The sequence below is a fragment of the Bos indicus x Bos taurus genome, chromosome 28, assembly GCF_003369695.1.
Source record: "Bos indicus x Bos taurus breed Angus x Brahman F1 hybrid chromosome 28, Bos_hybrid_MaternalHap_v2.0, whole genome shotgun sequence".
Classification (NCBI taxonomy): Eukaryota; Metazoa; Chordata; class Mammalia; order Artiodactyla; family Bovidae; genus Bos; species Bos indicus x Bos taurus.
In genome coordinates this window covers 42,251,123-42,270,874 of record NC_040103.1, presented here as the reverse complement: position 1 = coordinate 42,270,874, position 19,752 = coordinate 42,251,123, and the positions used below count along the sequence as shown (strand labels likewise).

The window sequence follows — 19,752 nt, the reverse complement described above, 5'->3', positions numbered from 1 at the left end:
GGACAGTGAGTGTGTCAGCTCCATGGTCCTCTCAAGACCCCAGTATCACGCTTGCATTCTGGGGGCCATGCAGGGCCCCACCTCCAGTGCCTTAGGGATCATCCAGGTTGGTGCCCAGACTGTCCTTCCTTTGCCTGGAAATGCTCATGCCAGATGCTGCTTAACTAGCCTCTTCCTCTGGCTCAGTGACCATCACCCTGGTTTGCCTGGGATGGTCCTGGTTAATCCATGTAGTCCACATATAACTAGGGCTCCTGTTTGGATGAAAGATCACATGATATCCACAGTCAGGGACATCTCAGGGCCCAATAACGGAGGACAGTTAGGAGCAGCAGGTTGGCTGGAAGCACACCAGGTGTGGCATTGCCTACCCTGGGCTCACGTCCTGACCAGGTCACTCACTGGTTCACAGTCACATCAATGGTCACTGAGTCTTTATGTCCTTGCTTACAACCCCCAAAGTGCAAATGCTTCCCAGTGCTTAGAAGAAGTTTATTGAGGTCTTGCTTCTCTTTCTGAATAATGCTTAGAAAAATATTAGAGCTACTCTGTTACCTTCTATTATTCTCTTTCACCCTGAAATCTTCATTTCTTTCCTCATTATCTTTTTGATCCCCCCTCTTCATTTTTCCCCATGCTCTGCCAATATCTTTGGCCTTCCTACCTGTACCTGGGTTGGAAGCAAGAGTCACCTCTGCCAGCATGTCCCCTTCCCAGGCACACACACCAGAGGTCCTCTGGTCCTGGGCACACAAACCTGAAAGGTAACCATATATTTGGGAACTGCAAAGACAACTCTCTTCTTCCTTGATTTGCCTGGACCCAGGGGTCTCATGGAGAAAATCCTGAAACCTGTTCATTATTGGGGTTTATGCATGTAATGACATGTCTGGTGAGCCTAGGAGAAAAATGCAAGAATGGTTAAGTCATGGAGGGAAAGTGAGGTCAGCATCTGGAGGGCAGGCCCTGCTCACCAGCAATGTACTGATGACTCCAGACACAAGGTGAGGCCCCCCCGGGCAAGATGTCCTGGGAAGGACAGACTACAGGTAGACCAGGCCAAAGAGCACCGTCGAGAGCGAAAGCTGCTAAGGCTGTGAGATGACAGGTACAAGCTCCCAAGCCTTCCCGGAGAGAGCTGAAAGGGAAGTCTTTGCTAAGTGGCTTGGGAGGGTGATAGGAGGAGAGAGAGAGAGAGAGGGGAATGAACAGGAGAGGGCAGGAGGCAGCCCTCTTTGGGAACAGATATGCTCAGGGAACAGCTGAGCCTAGTAACCTGAGCAGATCCCCAAGCCCTCCAAGGTGTGCCCTGCAACCTGTTCCCAGGCCTGCCAGGTGTATCTGCTCTTAGATTTCCAAGGCTATGTTCCATTCATCGTCCCCATTCATCTATGTCATCCCATCTTATCCTGTGGATTCCCATGGAATAGGGGATGGTGATCCCCCTGCTGGGTCCAAGCTTCACCCAAGCATCCAGCAGACTGCCCTGGAGTTATGGAGACGTGGCGTTGTTGGAGTTACTAAAGCCAGAGGGAATCTAGGCCTTGATCATGTTCCTACCCCCCACCTCCCACCACAAGTCCACGCCTAGGATTATGACACATAGTCAGGGACCAAAGCCCAGGTAGGTGTGTGCAGAATCTTCAGAGGATGACAGTATCCTCCCTGCCTTCAGTCAATCCACTGCTCCTCAGCTTTGTAATTCTGGGCAAGTCCTATTATCCCGCCAAGCCCCAGCATCCTCACCCATAAAACAGCAGAAAGAGTGGTTTAGGAGAATTTGTCTTAGAAGCAGGATGTGAGTAAGACCTATGAGTCAAGGCATCATCATGAACAAATACTGCACAAGGCCTCGCCGACTGAGGGCAGCAAGAAATCCACTTGACCCTTGGTTACTACTCTTACGGTTTTATCTCTCTGGTAACAATGACTGCTTAGGCACAAACTCTCTCCGGATTTAATTTAAAATAAATCTTATTTATTTGTGAAAAACAAGAAAGAAAGAAAAGCATTCATTCCCAGAACCTCTTTAGGCCCTGCACAGTTTCTAGGCGGGTTCTGGCCACAATTTACTCTCACTGTCTATAAACTTGAATTTCTGCCTGCACTGCGCAGAAAATATTTGATGCAGGGAAGAGGCTAGACAGCCTTGCTTCATAGAGCTTCCCTGCCTGCAGAGAAAGCATGTGGGTGATATTCCCACTGCTCTTAGGACCTTGGTCACTCTGAGAAGCTTCCCCTCCCACCCCTCCTACACACACCTCTGAATTAATTCCAGTTCAAATCACCTCCCCCACCGCACCTGGCGCCGCCAGGCTCATAGCCTGACACACAGCACCCCCTGGAGGTGACAATGGGAGCTGCGCCCATAGTTACTTAGTTCTCTTCTGCCTTCCCATCAGGCAAACAATGTTGTTTGGGGGCAGTGAACACTTCTTATGCGAGTGATTAACAGCTGGAGTGATTATTTATTCTGGGACTTCAGTTATAGTTTTCCTGTCATGGCACAAAACTGTGAGAATGCTCTGTTGGGAAGTAGGGATAAGGAATAAACAGAACCAGCCCTCCTTCCTTATCTAGAGAAGTACTTCTTAGAGCCTTAATTACTTAAAATAATACCAATACTACATGAACTGTTCCATAAAGTAGAAAAATTAGGAAATAGACATGTTTTTCAACTCATTTAATAAGGTCAGCTTTGCCTAGAAACCAAAGCCAAATAAAAAGGGCTACATACGGAGATTCTTCATGAACGTGCAAAAATCCTCCAGAATTGAATTCAACAGCATATAACACAATAACACATCATGACCAACGGAGGCTTATCTCACAAACACAAGGTTGGTTAAATACTAGAAAACCAATCAGTGTCCTCAGCAAACCACTGGTTTGTTCAGTGTTAACAAGCTAAAAAAGGAAAAACACGGTCATCTTAACAGATGCATCTGACAATATTTAACATCTGTTCATTATTTTTTTAATTCTTGAAATACTAGGAATATAAGAGAGTTTTCCTAATCTCAGTTCTCCTAAATGGATATATACCATTTTCATAGACGGGAAGTCTCAGTTTTGATAAGATGTCAATTGTTCCCCCTACTGATTTATAGCTTCAATTCAATTCAGATCAACTGTCTGATTCTTTAAAAAAAAAAAATCAGAATCTAAAATTTATATGGGTAATCAGTGGAACTAGAATAACCAAAATAATTTTGATGGACAATAACAAAGTTACAGGGTTTACAGCACGTGATTTCAAGACATATAGTAACCAAGACAGTGGGCACTGGTGAAAAAGACAAGCAACTGAATACCACAGAGCAGAGAGGACAGAAATAGACCCGCACACACGTGGTTAATCACTTTTTGACCTAATGCCAAGGGAATTCAATGGAACAGGAAAGGTTTTTCAACAACTAGTGTTGGATCAACTGGATATCAACATGGAAAAAAAATAAATCTTGACCCCTTCCTCATACAATAAAATTAACATACTCTACCTAAATATTAATTCAAAAAGGATTATAAAGGTTAAAACTTCTAGAAAATACTGAAGAAAAACTGGTGACCTTGGAATAAGCAAGGATTTCTTAAATATGGCACCAAGGGTAGGAATCATAAAAGAAAAAATCGATAAATTGGGATCTATCAAAAATCTTTTAATCTTCAAAAGGCACCGTTAAGGTCATGAAAAGGCAAGCCACAGACTAGGAGGAAAATTTGCAACACATACATCAGGCAAAGACATTTAGAATCGCCAAAATAATTCTTACTTGATCAATAACAAGACAAAGAACAGCCCCCTGGACTCCTTTGTTACACATGCTGACACTGTCAGCACTCAACAATGCTGTGAGTCTTTTCTTATCTTACTTCCCTTTCGAGGAAACTAGGGCAAAAACCAGTCAGGTCACCTAATCGGGGTCTATACTTTAGAAAGCAGTAGGGTTTGGGGATAACTCCTGACCCTTCTGCTCACATGGGTGCTGTACAAGTGAGGGGGAGGCAGAGGCTTATAACCATCCCAATTCCAAACACAGCCCCGGAGATCACCTCCAGGACTCTCTGTAGCCCTGGGGCCAAACGCTGGCAGGGGCTGGATGGGAAGATCCTCCTGGCTCCCACATGCTCACCTTAGCCCACTGCCACCTCCTTGTATCCCCCTTATCTGGGGGCCGGGACATCCCTTCCTCTTGGAGAGTTCTGGGGACAGAATTATCCCACTGGCTTCAGGCCACATCCACGGACGACACATCATGTCCCCTCGCAGGCACTGACTCAGCACTTCAGGGACTTGCCACAGACCCTGCCCTGCTTCTACATCCTCCCTGAGGCTCTGGGCCATCTGCACGAATCAAAGCCCAGCACCAGCTCCAGGTATCCCATTCTAAGACTTCATTTTAATAAGAACTAAGGGGAAACATTTTCTCCAAAGAGGTTCTTATTTCTGCTCACCATCCCCACCTTTCCTAGTCCAGAGGCTCTGCCTGGGCTCAAGCAATGATAGAAAAGTGTCCTCAGAGGAGGAGGCTGAGTTGTGATTCCCCAGGTGGAGGTGGAGCAGAGGGCTCAGCCTCCCCAGTGGGGACTAAGGAGGCCTTATTATTATAATAAATCAGTCTCACTTGATTGGCTGCAAATGGTGGAGTGATGTGACCATATGTCACTTGGGCATTAAACAAATCCTCATGAGCTAAGAATATGTTTGTTTAGCTAATTGACCTCTTTGGCCTTCATCAACCACTGGGTAAACATCCTCAGATAATGATTTCCAGAGAGCGGATTGTGGCTTTCAAGTGTGCTGAGAAGGGCCCCCAGCCCCAAGACCACCTCCTCCGGCTGCCTGCTGAAGCACATACGTGCCTGGTCTCAGGAGGGTACCCTGGCGGTAACGGGGCTAAGGGAAGAGAGTGGAGCCTGGCAACTCTCCTTGGCTATGTGGCCCACACTCTGAGCCATAATCATCCAGACTGTTACGTGAAGGAAATGCCCACGCCCAGAGGGATGGGGACATAAAGCAGGGGTTCCAGGGTCTAGGCTCTGTAGTACGTATTCTGGGAAATCTGTGATAAGTCAGTCAGAAGATGGACCCATGTCACGTCTATGCAAAGGAGCAGAAGTCCAGCTGTTTACTGGGGACTAATGATTTGGATACCTGTGGGGCCTGGACCTCAGAGACCCAAGTCCTCCAACTCAATTCTCCTTGCAAGCAGAGGGTTGTGGGCTGGGCACTCAACCAGGAGGGGAGTCTTCTCTAGTCAGGAGAATGGATACTTGTTATATCTCAGAGCTAACTTCTCCTGCCCTGGAATCACCAATCCCATTCCCCATGCCCCGTGGTGAAGTCCGGACATTTCATTCCCGTCACATGAAAGCTGCCATGGGCACCATTTCAGTTCCCTATGGAAGGGAATAACTTCAAGCTGTGAGGCAGATGGAAGCTTAGACTCAACCTCGGCATGATCTGAGTGACTATGGCCCCACTGGTTTCTTCTGGCTGTCACATCCCCCTCACACCTAGGACGGTGGGCTTCTGGTAGCTACTGAACTCTGTTTATTCAGCTACAAAATAGACTATCTAACACGGAAACCTTATCAGTAATTTAGTGCTTTCTTCTTGCCTGATGCTAAGCACCTTACCCATATTTTCTCACTTAGTCTATACAATAAGTAAGACACTTCCCTAAGGCCACAGAGGGTGGCAGAACCAGACCTCCAGTGAGTTCTCCCTAATTCCAGTGGTGCAGGTCATCCAGTGTAGAGGGGAAATGCTATTTACTTGCACGTTAATAACTTTCCTTTGCAGGATGAAAACCATCTGCATATAAAGTATGGAGCACAGAGCCTGGCACGTGGCAGGAATTCAAATGGAAGTTATTCATGTCATTCTACCAGAGGTGGTGCAGCCAGATGAGACCCCAACATACCTTCTGGGTCAAGCCACTTCCGCCCCTTCTCCCCAGTCCCCAGGGCTTATGAGCTTGAATTAAATAGGATTAAAGGCTTATCAGGGCTGGGAGCTACACCCCAACTCCTGAGTTTAGCCCCAGACCTTCTGTCCGCCAGCTGAGAAGGACGAGCGAGAAAGGCAGCTGCGCAGGGGAGTGGCTGTTGCCTTCGCACGGTGTCAAGAGAGCTTCTGTGCAGGAGCCAGCCCTCCCTCCGGATCCCCATGGTGAGAAAATGGGCCCTGCTCCTGCCCATGCTGCTCTGCGGCCTGACTGGTCCCGCACACCTCTTCCAGCCAAGCCTGGTGCTGGAGATGGCCCAGGTCCTCTTGGATAACTACTGCTTCCCAGAGAACCTGATGGGGATGCAGGGAGCCATCGAGCAGGCCATCAAAAGTCAGGAGATTCTGTCTATCTCAGACCCTCAGACTCTGGCCCATGTGTTGACAGCTGGGGTGCAGAGCTCCTTGAATGACCCTCGCCTGGTCATCTCCTATGAGCCCAGCACCCTCGAGGCCCCTCCGCGAGCTCCAGCAGTCACGAACCTCACACTAGAGGAAATCATCGCAGGGCTGCAGGATGGCCTTCGCCATGAGATTCTGGAAGGCAATGTGGGCTACCTGCGGGTGGACGACATCCCGGGCCAGGAGGTGATGAGCAAGCTGAGGAGCTTCCTGGTGGCCAACGTCTGGAGGAAGCTCGTGAACACGTCCGCCTTGGTGCTGGACCTCCGGCACTGCACTGGGGGACACGTGTCTGGCATCCCCTATGTCATCTCCTACCTGCACCCAGGGAGCACAGTCTCGCACGTGGACACCGTCTACGACCGCCCCTCCAACACAACCACTGAGATCTGGACCCTGCCTGAAGCCCTGGGAGAGAAGTACAGTGCAGACAAGGATGTGGTGGTCCTCACCAGCAGCCGCACGGGGGGCGTGGCTGAGGACATCGCTTACATCCTCAAACAGATGCGCAGGGCCATCGTGGTGGGCGAGCGGACTGTTGGGGGGGCTCTGAACCTCCAGAAGCTGAGGGTAGGCCAGTCCGACTTCTTTCTCACTGTGCCTGTGTCCAGATCCCTGGGGCCCCTGGGTGAGGGCAGCCAGACGTGGGAGGGCAGTGGGGTGCTGCCCTGTGTGGGGACACCGGCCGAGCAGGCCCTGGAGAAAGCCCTGGCCGTTCTCATGCTGCGCAGGGCCCTGCCAGGAGTCATTCAGCGCCTTCAGGAGGCGCTGCGCGAGTACTACACGCTGGTGGACCGTGTGCCCGCCCTGCTGAGCCACCTGGCCGCCATGGACCTGTCCTCGGTGGTCTCCGAGGACGATCTGGTCACTAAGCTCAATGCTGGCCTGCAGGCTGTGTCTGAGGACCCCAGGCTCCAGGTGCAGGTGGTCAGACCCAAAGAAGCCTCTTCTGGGCCTGAGGAAGAAGCTGAAGAACCTCCAGAGGCGGTCCCGGAAGTGCCCGAGGACGAGGCTGTTCGGCGGGCTCTGGTGGACTCCGTGTTCCAGGTTTCTGTGCTGCCGGGCAACGTGGGCTACCTGCGCTTCGACAGTTTCGCTGATGCCTCTGTCCTGGAGGTGCTGGGCCCCTACATCCTGCACCAGGTGTGGGAGCCCCTGCAGGACACGGAGCACCTCATCATGGACCTGCGGCAGAACCCCGGGGGGCCGTCCTCCGCGGTGCCCCTGCTGCTCTCCTACTTCCAGAGCCCTGACGCCAGCCCCGTGCGCCTCTTCTCCACCTACGACCGGCGCACCAACATCACACGCGAGCACTTCAGCCAGACGGAGCTGCTGGGCCGGCCCTACGGCACCCAGCGTGGCGTGTACCTGCTCACTAGCCACCGCACCGCCACCGCGGCCGAGGAGCTGGCCTTCCTCATGCAGTCACTGGGCTGGGCCACGCTGGTGGGCGAGATCACCGCGGGCAGCCTGCTGCACACACACACAGTATCCCTGCTGGAGACGCCCGAGGGCGGCCTGGCGCTCACGGTGCCTGTGCTCACCTTCATCGACAACCATGGCGAGTGCTGGCTGGGGGGCGGTGTGGTCCCCGATGCCATCGTGCTGGCCGAGGAAGCCCTAGACAGAGCCCAGGAGGTGCTGGAGTTCCACCGAAGCTTGGGGGAGTTGGTGGAAGGCACGGGGCGCCTGCTGGAGGCCCACTACGCTCGGCCAGAGGTCGTGGGGCAGATGGGTGCCCTGCTGCGAGCCAAGCTGGCCCAGGGGGCCTACCGCACCGCGGTGGACCTGGAGTCGCTGGCTTCCCAGCTTACGGCCGACCTGCAGGAGATGTCTGGGGACCACCGTCTGCTGGTGTTCCACAGCCCCGGCGAAATGGTGGCTGAGGAGGCGCCCCCACCGCCTCCCGTCGTCCCCTCCCCGGAGGAGCTGTCCTATCTCATCGAGGCCCTGTTCAAGACTGAGGTGCTGCCCGGCCAGCTGGGCTACCTGCGTTTCGACGCCATGGCTGAGCTGGAGACGGTGAAGGCCGTCGGGCCACAGCTGGTGCAGCTGGTGTGGCAGAAGCTGGTGGACACGGCCGCGCTGGTGGTCGACCTGCGCTACAACCCCGGCAGCTACTCCACAGCCGTGCCTCTACTCTGCTCCTACTTCTTCGAGGCAGAGCCCCGCCGGCACCTCTACTCTGTCTTTGACAGGGCCACGTCAAGGGTCACAGAGGTATGGACCCTGCCCCACGTTACAGGCCAGCGCTATGGCTCCCACAAGGACCTCTACGTTCTGGTGAGCCACACCAGCGGTTCAGCAGCTGAGGCTTTTGCTCACACCATGCAGGATCTGCAGCGAGCCACCATCATCGGGGAGCCCACGGCCGGAGGGGCACTCTCCGTGGGAATCTACCAGGTGGGCAGCAGCGCCTTATACGCCTCCATGCCCACGCAGATGGCCATGAGTGCCAGCACCGGCGAGGCCTGGGATCTGGCTGGGGTGGAGCCGGACATCACTGTGCCCATGAGCGTGGCCCTCTCCACAGCCCGGGACATAGTGACCCTGCGTGCCAAGGTGCCCACTGTGCTGCAGACAGCTGGGAAGCTCGTAGCGGATAACTACGCCTCCCCTGAGCTGGGAGTCAAGATGGCAGCCGAACTGAGTGGTCTGCAGAGCCGCTATGCCAGGGTGACCTCAGAAGCCGCCCTCGCCGAGCTGCTGCAAGCCGACCTGCAGGTGCTGTCCGGGGACCCACACCTGAAGACAGCTCATATACCTGAGGATGCCAAAGACCGCATTCCTGGCATTGTACCCATGCAGGTGAGTCACAAGGGAAAGTTGGTCCCACATGGTCCCATGAGGAAGTCAATCGACTGTCCACACATCCAGGGCTCTGTGCAGGGTTCAAGGCAATGGCTTCCGGACTTGTTTTCATGTTAAAGTTTCACCAGTCAAATCTTTTCCTCTCTCTGACCCTGTCCTCCACTCCTCGTGCCCATGAGGTCCCTGACCACCTCTGGAGAACATCAGTACCCACAGAAGCTCAGGTTGAAAAATGCTAGTACAGAAGGAACTTCATTCTTGTCCGGGTAGAAAGCAAGAGTTTGCAGAATTTCTCTTTGTTGGTGTTAGAGAAAGAGGTTGCTAAGTCACATGAGGTCCCCATGAGTTCCTCTCCTGGAAATGTGGGGTTTGTGTCCATCTACGTCACCTGTCTGCCTCGGGGGAATTGCAGTTTTTGTGAATGAGCCGGGGGATGGAGACAGGGAATCGGGGAGTGGCCCTGGCCTCACATGTGCCTTGGGGCTAGAACAAGGAGCCTGGGGACACGCCCAGGGGTGCTGGTGCCCAGCCTAGACAACTCCCGAGGTGAGGCTGCCTTGGGGCACTGACTGCCTTCTCCCCTCCCCCAATGCCAAGTACTGTCTCCCAAAGGTGTCATGCTGGGTGAGTGTGCGCCTAGATACAAGGGCCAACAGAATGGGAAATTCTGAGTGAAGCTGTCTGGTCAAAATATTTGATGTCAGCATTGCAGATCTGGGTAAATCAAGGCTAAGGAGGTTTGCTGCAGGGTGGATGAGAGAAAAATTCTGCAGATCAGGGGCCAAAGTTCGCCGCAAGCCTCAGCAAGCTCTCCTGTCAACAAAGAGCTCCATCAAAACAGCTTTACAACACCTCTCCACGGCCTTTATCATCTACTATTTCACTGCATGGCCACAACACTTAAGCAGGGAGCATTTGTCCTGGTTCCTTTGAAGGCAGGACCTGAGACAGGGGCTTGCGTGCGGGCAGTTGGTGTGGGAGATGTTTGCTGAAGCTGGAGTGAGGGAGCAGGGTGAATTGGATGGAGCCCAATTGGTGAGTCCATTATTGAGGCTGTTGTTTCTGAAGAGTCCAATAGCACCCTGACAAGTGTGAAGAGTGCCTCCTGGAGCTGTCCCTCTGCAGATAGAACTCAGTAGTTCCATCCTCTGTTAGCTGAAAGTCACCCCCAAACAAGAACTCGCTCAGGTTCTGGAGCAGCTTGGAGAAGATCTTGAAGTAGAAAAAGACAAGGGTGCCCAGAGGCAGGGCCCTGTCGGCTGTGGCTGAAATCAGAGGGCTGAGGCACCAAAAGCATCTACGACCGAACTGTCATCTCATTTTACCAAACGGGGCACTGAGGCCTGGAGGAGCACACGGGACAGTGGCCTGCAGCCAGAGAACTTGTGACTGAGGTCAGCTCAAGGTCTGGAAGGCAGGGGTCCTGAAGTCAGCAGGGGTGCTCCTGGGCTGGAGTCACCTTGTATGGATTCGGGTCCTGGCTCTACCACTGGCTGGCTATATGAGCCCGAGCAAGTTCCTTAATCACTCTGTGCTTCGGTTTTTTTTTTTTTAATTTAAAAGATGAGGATAATAGTGTCTTCTCTACAGCAATTTCCACACTGCGCTCAGCCCAGGTCCACATCCCCGGTAAAGACTCAGGAGCCCTGTAGCTCATGCCTTCCCTTCCTGCCTCAGATAGGGAGGGAGTGATGAACTCAGAGACAAAAAGTATCTGGGGAGCTCAGGGAAGTCAGAGTGGAGACTGCGCCTGGGCCTCTCAACTCAGATGCCAGGTTGAGGAGTTGGCACCCGTGAGCATTCCCTGTAAGGAGGCTGCTGATCACACATGGGATTCACGCCCCAGGCCCACTACCCATTTAACTTTCCAGGTACCATCAGGAAAGGCCCTGGCACCCACTCCTTCCTTACAAAATGTTAGCTCCCTTCCCGTGCCATCAACATTTTTCACGATGTAAAGGAATTCCATGGCACCCACTTTCAAATCTGAGCTTTCACTGTATCTGCAGAAGTGACAGGGAGTAGATGCCGGGCGGGGCTTGGCAGAACAGGGAACCACAGCTATGGAAGAGCTGGATGTGGACTTTCTTCTTTAGCAGAGGTGGTTGTCCATTTAAGTACCATGATCAGTAATGAAATAAAGAAATAAAGTAATCAAACCCCTAAAAACAAGTGAGCTTTCAAATCTTTCCTTTCCTGACATGGAGCTGACCTCCCACTCTTTCAGATCCCTTCCCCTGAAGTCTTTGAAGACCTGATCAAGTTCTCCTTCCACACTAACGTGCTGGAGGGCAATGTTGGCTACCTGAGGTTTGACATGTTTGGGGACTGTGAGCTGCTCACCCAGGTCTCCGAGCTGCTGGTGGAGCACGTCTGGAAGAAGATTGTACACACGGATGCTCTGATTGTCGACATGAGGTCAGTGGGCCTGAGCAGCTGCTGTAGACAGTCAAAGCCATGTGCATGGTAGGGAAGAAAGGACTCTGGGACACAGGACGGGACTAAGGGGAGCACCCGGCTGTCGGGGCTCTGGCCTGCTAGCCCGGGGTTCTGGTGTAATTGGCCGGATGGGGCTCCACCACTGGTAGGTTTTAAGCTCACATGGCCTCAATGTGCATTCTAGGCTGAGAAGCGCTGGGCCAGTCTGGTGGTCCCCAAATGTCCCTGGTCATAGGATTAAGTGAGGAGAGAGGGGAAGGGTGACCTTAAAAACACTGAGTCCAGGGTCCTTCTGAATCCAAATCCCTGCGAATCCAAAGCCCCAGGCATGAGACCCAGTGACTAGTATATTTGACAAGCATCATCCAAGTGACTCTGATGATCAGCCATGTTTGGGAAAGCTAGGCCTCCTCCTATGCTTGGATCTCATATCTTACAAAATCAGCGCAGGACAACCCTGGTCATGAGAATCATAAAGCCAATGGCCCAGTCAGAATATTACAGTTCAGCCACTATTGCTGCAAAAAGAACTCTTTACATCACAAAATTATTGCTGAGGGGATGCTTTCAGCTAGACCTCGCATCTGCTTCTGTGAAGGTATGCCTCACACAAGGCGAGTTTCCTTCCCAGAGCTGGGGGAGGGGAGTTAGGAGGGTAATGGGCAGAAGAATGCCCGTGTGTAGTGGCCAGCCCTCTCCTCACTCCAAGGACCATCAGGCATCTTCCACGTGCACTGGGAGGAGGGAAGCCTGCTCCCCGGGAAAATGGACACTGCCTCCACCCCCAGCTGCTGGATTGACTGAGAGAGAACTCTGGTTGCTGGCTTGCAATACTGTTGTGATTCTTATTTGTCACTAGGTGGCCCTAGATCACAGAGGTGGGTTCTCCTCCCTGGAAGAGAAACTCCCAGGGCTTGGGTTTGGGTATGTCAGAACTTGTGGCGTCTCTAATGACTTTATCCTTCAAACGCTCTATTGAACATCCAAATGACCCTCATGCCAAATCTCTTTCTGCTTAACTGTACTTGTTGTTCAGTCGCTCAGTCGTATCTGACTCTTTGCCACCCCATAGACTGCAGCATGCCAAGCCTCCCGTCCTTCACCAGCTTAACAGTATAGTCCACATTTTTTTTTTTTTTTTACAGAGGAGACCCATCCCACAGGTGTGCTTTGCTTAAAGATCCTTCCAAGCCACAGTTTGGAGGTTCAGATGCTGAAGTCATGGGCCCTGAGCCCATCCAGGCCATCCTAGACCATCAACCAGAAGAGATTGCTAATACACTGCCAACGCAGCTGTTGGCATTCCTTGCTGGACTCCTTGTTTCACAGATAAGGAGACAGGGGCCAGAGAAGTCACACAGTGGGACATATACAAATGGCCTGGAATGACCACAGGCTCCGCGGTGCAGTCCCACAGCTCTGAACACTCCACCACTCAAGGACAGACTCCACCACACCAAATGCCGTTAGGACGTCTCAGCTAAGATGCCCAGTGGGGACTGTGAAATTAGTAAGCATGAACCTGGGAAGAGAGTGTTCTCAAAATGTGCTCCACTCACAGGCAGCATGAGTTCAGGGGAGCAGTCCATGGTCAGCAAGCTGAGGAAATTTATCAACAAGTTCCAAGCTGCAGGACTTGCAGAGCCTTTAATATAACATACAATATGTATCACATAACATATTAATACATGAACAGAAAGAATGGGTCTGTTATGTACTATTTTTTTTAACGAATTTGACCACAAAGTCCCTTGTTCTCAAGAATCTTGTACTCTGGGAAATGCCAACCAAAGAATTCTGTAAGATAAGGAAAGGGCACCATACTTAGGCTGCCTGGAATTAAGAACAGTCCACAGGGCGAGGATTTGGGCCCCCTGGGGGCATCGAGGGCTTCCCTGTGGGTTCTGCCCCTTAGTGGGCAACTTTTCCCTTCCTTCAGGTTCAACATCGGTGGCCCCACCTCCTCCATCTCTGCCCTGTGCTCCTACTTTTTCGACGAAGGCCCACCTATTCTGCTGGACAAAATCTACAACCGGCCCAACGACTCTGTCAGTGAGCTCTGGACCCTTTCTCAGCTTGAAGGTGCGTGCAGAAGGCTTTCCTTCCTATTATTCTAGAACCTCCTGAGAAATCAAGGAAAGACAGTTTGGGTTCAGGTAAAAGTAATCGTAGCCAGAATATAAAACCCCTGTCCTATTCCATGCACTCTGTGTATGAGACCTTCAATCCCTGCAAAACATTTACCATTATGCCCATTTTCTAGACGAGAAAAATGAGTTCTAAGTCAGCTACCTTGTCTAAGGTCACTCAGCTAATGATTGTTCCAAAATTTGAACACTGGTTTGTCTAAAACCAAAATGCCTGCCATTCTTGCCATGACAACCATCAGTCTGAAAGACAAATGTAGAGCCAGAAGGACCCCCTGCCCATAACCAAATCCCAATGGGTTTCCAGTGGTTTTCCACCTTATCTGAACTCTCAGTAGCTGCCCAGCACATCTGCCTGAAGAAAGTTCATAACTCTAATGAACCTTCTGTTACCTGCCCTGGGCCCAGAGCAGAGGCTGGAGGAGGCAGTACAGCCCCTCTGCTTTACAGAACCACGGGTCTCCCGTTCACATCCCAGGGGATAGCCTGCCTCTGTCTCCCTTGCTTAGCTTGCAAAACCAAGGAACCTGGATGCCCATCTGACAGGAAGGCGCTGGGAAACCCACGGAGGTTGTGCATCTAATCAGAAAAGCGCTCTGCAATTTTCATTTGCGCATTTTCTTATCACACAAGCATTTGGGGGCAATCTTCCAAGATACACATTCAATAATATTACAAAATGTAAATAAAAATCAGGACCAGATGAATTCTCAATTTAAATAGATATTCAAGACTGGAAGTTAAAATCAGATCTGCAGACCATGGAGCCCAGGAATTGCCACGTCCAATATGGGAGCCACATGCCCCGCATGCATTGGAATGTGTAAAGTGTTAAGTGCACACGAGATTTTGAAGATTTTATGAAAAAAAGGATGTAAAATATCTCAATAACTTTATTGTTTAAAAATTTTGAGAGGAGCATATTTTGGATCCATGGAGTTAGTATTAATAAATAATTAATAAACAGTATTAAACTTCATTTTATCAATTCCCTTACACTTGTTTAACATGGTTGCTAGAAAACTTGAAATGACATTGGTGGCTTGCATTTAAGCTCATGTTGCATTCCTATTGGACATCACTGTCCTAGAGGTTGTCACCATTAAATCACAAACTTGGCTCTTCTGGGGGTCCAGAGTGAAAAGAGTCTGGTCAGGTTAGCCCTTCTCTCAGGTAAATCAGTCAAGCCTTTTCCCATCACTTGGTGAAAAACACTCTCAAGCACTTGCATGCTCAGGATCAGGCACACATCCTTATCCTCATTTTATAGATGCAGAAACTGGGGCTTAGAAAGGTGGAGTGAATCGCACGCAGACATGAGGATACAGAACCAACCCTCCTCTCTCTGAGTTGAGGCAGTCTGGAGAAGACCAGTACCCAGCGTGGGGATTTGACTCCCTATTTTGAAGGGTCTTGTATCTTGCAGGTGAACGCTATGGCTCCAAGAAGAGTATGGTCATTCTGACCAGCACTTTGACTGCTGGCGCCGCAGAGGAATTCACCTACATCATGAAGAGGCTGGGCCGAGCACTGGTCATCGGAGAGGTGACCAGTGGGGGCTGCCAGCCACCGCAGACCTACCACGTGGATGACACTGACCTGTACCTCACCATCCCCACCGCCCGCTCAGTGGGGGCTGCAGACGGCAGCTCATGGGAAGGGGTGGGCGTGGTACCTGACGTGGCTGTTCCTGCAGAGGCCGCCCTTACCAGAGCCCAGGAGATGCTCCAGCACACTCCGCTAAGGGCGAGGCGCAGCCCACGCCTGCATGGCCGCCGCAAGGGCCACCACAGGCAGAGCCAGGGAAGGGCGGGATCTCTGGGCCGCAACCAAGGGGTGGTCAGGCCTGAGGTCCTGACTGAGGCCCCCAGTGGGCAGAAAAGGGGCCTGCTGCAGTGTGGTTAGGGTTAGAATCGCAGCTGCCCTTGGGGCTCATACATTTGGTCTCTTCCCAACTGCCAGCATCCTTTCTGTTGGAACACCTAGGGACAGGAAGCTCATCCCCTTCAAAGTCAGTCCCCTGCAGGGAAGTGAAGTCCAAATCTATCCCCACCCATGCTTCTTAATCACCAGCCCCTGGTCCTCACGCTGTCAACTAGAGCATCTCGGTCTAATCGCATGATAATTTGAGCCACAGATGCTAGGCACATGTACATTTTCTGGTAGACACATTTAAGAAAAGTACAAAGAAGCAGGTAAGATTAATTTGAATGATGTACTTTAACTCACTATATTCACAGTAGTATCATTTCAGTGTATACTCAATACAAAAATTACTATGAATTGGGATGCTTTTGCACCAAGTCTTTGAGATCGGGTATGTGGCCCATGCTTGTACCTTTCCATCAGCACATGTCACATTGGTCCAGCTCACAGCAGCCACCTGCAGCTGGCGGCTCCCGTGTGGCACAGTGCAGGCCCAGGGGTGCGGAGCGCCCACTCCCTCTCCACACTGTCCCCATTCTGTCCTCCCTGGGCCTGCATCTTTCCCATTAGAGCGCCTCTCTCCCTCTGCCTGGGACCACGTCTGTCCCCATCACGCGATGTTGCTCTCAGGGACAGGGATGTCCTGCTCAGCTCGTCTCCTACTGCTGCCAGCTGGCATGGCGCCTGACACAGGCAGTGGATACACAGTGAACACACACCTATCAAGCTGAAAAGCTACGTGTTCCTCCAGGTAGCTGCTCTCAGACACGCGAACACGAGTTCAGGTCCCTTAGTAATCCTCTCTTCTCTGCCCCAAACCCTCCCAATCCAATTGTACACGATAAGTCTATCTTTCCTGCATGTTTCTCCCATGACCGCTTCTCCTGCTTCTGCCACGGACCCAAAAATGAGCTCTGATGCCACGAAGCTTCCCACCATGCAGTGTTGCTGTCAGAGGAGAGAGTGGCCCTGGGCGGCAGTCTGGGAACCTGCCCAGCTCGTCCAAGTGCAGCCTGTCACTGTGCCCGCTCTGACAACCAAGCTGACTCCTAACAGGGTGAGAAGTTTGAGGCAGGCAGAGCCCAAGAACTCCCCTGGATCTGGGCCAGCCCTGGGAGGAGACCTGGAGCCCAGGGGTGGCCTGGGGAAGTGAGACACCTCTAGCTGATGTCCTGGGACCATGCAACCCTGCTCTGCTAGAGTCACGGGGACCAAAGTCGTGGTGGGGCGAGGCCAGGAGGACAGGGGGCCCCCACTGCCCATCCCTGCCTCTGGAGGCCCAGGCTCCAGGACTGCACGCTGAGGGTGAAGTTCTGCCTTGCCCTCTGGTGAGTGCAGGCTGTGGTCGCCACAGTGACTTCCCCAGGGGGCTAGGAACAGCCTGGACTTCATCAGTCCCCTTCCCAGACCTCAGAGGTCTGGAGAATCTGGGCCACCACCCATCCCTAGGGGTTTTCTCTGCTAGAAGACCTCAAACCAGCCCTGGAAAGCCCCCATGAAAGGCAAGATTTTACTCCAGCTCCTTTTCCTCCTGCTAAATTCAAGAAAGATTCAGGGCATGATTGAATTTAGTAGTATCATATATCCTGTGATCTAACCTTTTTCTTCATTAGACCTATTGCCATACAGACAAATGTATGATCACCTTCTATGCTTCCACTCTAGGACTCTCTCTCCTCCCTCTTCTCTCTCTCTCACATACATACACACACACACACACATATATATACATGCATATATATTATATATATAGCTATCTGATGATTACCTAAAGCAAACAATAGTATCTTCTAGATGGTAGTATTTAGGGTGATATTTTAACTTTCTTCTTTATACTTTCTCTTTTTCTTAAATTCTTATGATTAGCATATGTCATTATTTCAGGATGCAGCAGTCATTATTCCAAAAATATAATAAGATAAAATAAATTATATAACTGAGTCACTATCATAGTGATCATTAGCAGTTGTTTATCTTTTATGAGTTTTCCTTTTACATCATTTGGATTTCCTTGATATGCACCACTGACATTTACTATAGCTTATTTTGTTTAAGGTGTCTTGTATGTGTTGTGGGGTCCACAGATGGAGAAGATCCTGGTGGGTCTTAAATGTCTTAAGTAGGGCAAGGGGTGGAGCAGTTCTTGGGGTGGGTGACATACACAGATCTCCCTTCCAAGTGTCACACCACCTGGACACCCATTATTACCATCTCCGCAGAGTCAACTCTGCCTCAGAGCCATAGACATCAGCGGTTATTCACTGGCAGCCATACGTCTAGCATAGTGCTGTTTGCCTTCGTTTAGGCCACCAGCATTTGCACTTTGGGTGTTCAGAGAATTGCTCCATATGAACTTGTGGGAAACAGGCTCACTCAGAAGCAGAGAGGTGGTTGAGAGCCCAGGTTCCAGCTTGAGCCTGCCCAGGCGGGAAGGCCAGCTGTGTGACTCTGGGCAACTTAATTCATATCTCTGTGCCTCAGTTTCCTCTTCCACGCCATGGGCAAGATATTAGCATCTTTGGGGCTGTGTACATGCATGAGTTAATCTCATGCTTGGCCAATGTCCACTATAACCATTCCTCCACCATGAAACCAGATACCCTGGAGTGCACTTTTCCAGCTCTCTGTTGGACACGTGTTCCTGCCTGGGCCAATCAGAGGCCCCTGTACCGGATGTTTTGTTTTGTTTTAATTTCTGCAGCAAATGACCCAGGGAAGCTGAGTAGCAGCAATGTCCAGATGTCGAGTGTGCAGGGCAGCACCGCCACGCCCCAACTTATCAGGGGCAGCAGCAGCACCCTCCAGAGGCAGTTCCTATGCCTGGCCACAGCTGAGGTCTTGCTGAGTAGCTCCTTGCTTCTGCTTACTATTCATCCTGGGCCCCCAGCTTGCCCACCCAACAACACCGGGTGAAGCCCTGGCTCCTCTCAAGACAAACTTTTCTGCTTCAACCATACACAGACTTTGTTTTTGTACAATGAACTGCACCATCCCTCCCCCTCCCTTGTCTTGAGGTCCTGGCTCAGTGCCTGAGTCCTCACCAGCCTTCTGCTCCATTTCTGTATCCCAGCCTGTAGCCAGGGCCGCTGTTTTGCCATGCAGTCTTCTCACATCTCCTGCTGCTTGAGAACCCCTCAAGGCACCCACTGATTTGCCGTGAGAGGGTTTAGACGAGGCTGTGTATCCCCTCTCCCAAGATATACCCAGTCACAGACGTGCTGGACCTGCATCATCAGGATTGCTGCTGGGCCCAGCTCCCAGGCACCACACTGAAGCACCAGAGGAGAGGATGCCAGCTTCTCTCCCATCTCACCCCCCTGCTTCCTGTGTGCCTGCCTCTGCCAAGCAGCCCAACACGAATCAGATAGACACGTCTGTGTTTCAGGGAGGGTCATGACCACCCACACAGCTTTAATGCAATGAGAGGATACAGTTCAGAAAGTAGAAGGATGCAGCCGGAAACAGTCATGAGCAAGGAAACCTGCCTCCAAGGTCCCCGCTGGAGGGCACCCATCTCCCACGCCCTGGTTTCTCTAGGATTAGCTGCCACCTGGCCTAAGGATCTCCTTACTACTTTGCAGATCAGGGTGGCTGGCAGTGAAAATAGCTGCATAATCCAAGCAGCTTAGAATAAGGGTATCAGAGGCCACTGGCTTCCTGTCTCCAGTTCCAGGAAAACATGAGATGGTTGGGGAACAAAAGGTTAAACGTAAAGAATGGCAACCCTCCTTTCAGAAAGCACTGACTCCCCAACCCCTATTCAAAATCGCCTTCCAAAATTCTTTTCTAGGACATGGCACAAATCAAAACACATTGGAGAATAATCTGTTTTTTAAATAGAAGCTTCATTCTATTACTTTCATATCTTACTATATGATCTTTAGACCGCGCACATGACTTCTACTAGAAAAAAAAAAAAATTAAACAAAATAGGCTCTTAAGAGAAGTGACCTGCAGGGGAGGCCTGCTGCCACCAGGGGGCACCAGCACCTCCCAAGGAAAGAAAGACTACAGGCT

General features: G+C 51.3%; 1 protein-coding gene across 1 annotated transcript; it reads left to right on the top strand.

Annotated features, from left to right (window-relative positions):
• The first annotated feature begins 2,681 nt into the window (after positions 1-2,681).
• RBP3 (retinol binding protein 3) lies at positions 2,682-18,623 on the top strand. The gene is made up of 4 exons (XM_027530901.1): positions 2,682-9,220; positions 11,451-11,641; positions 13,602-13,744; positions 15,236-18,623. Exons 1-4 carry the CDS (start codon positions 6,173-6,175, stop codon positions 15,712-15,714), a joined length of 3,861 nt encoding a protein of 1,286 aa, XP_027386702.1. The 5' UTR covers positions 2,682-6,172; the 3' UTR covers positions 15,715-18,623.
• The last annotated feature ends 1,129 nt before the right edge of the window (positions 18,624-19,752 follow it).

Excerpts from the sequence above, each read along its gene's own strand:
- RBP3 (XM_027530901.1), top strand. The coding sequence starts at position 6,173 with ATGGTGAGAAAATGGGCCCTGCTCCTGCCCATGCTGCTCTGCGGCCTG. Across the intron at positions 9,221-11,450 it reads CTGGCATTGTACCCATGCAG|ATCCCTTCCCCTGAAGTCTT; the intron begins GTGAGTCACAAG and ends CCACTCTTTCAG. Across the intron at positions 13,745-15,235 it reads GACCCTTTCTCAGCTTGAAG|GTGAACGCTATGGCTCCAAG; the intron begins GTGCGTGCAGAA and ends TGTATCTTGCAG.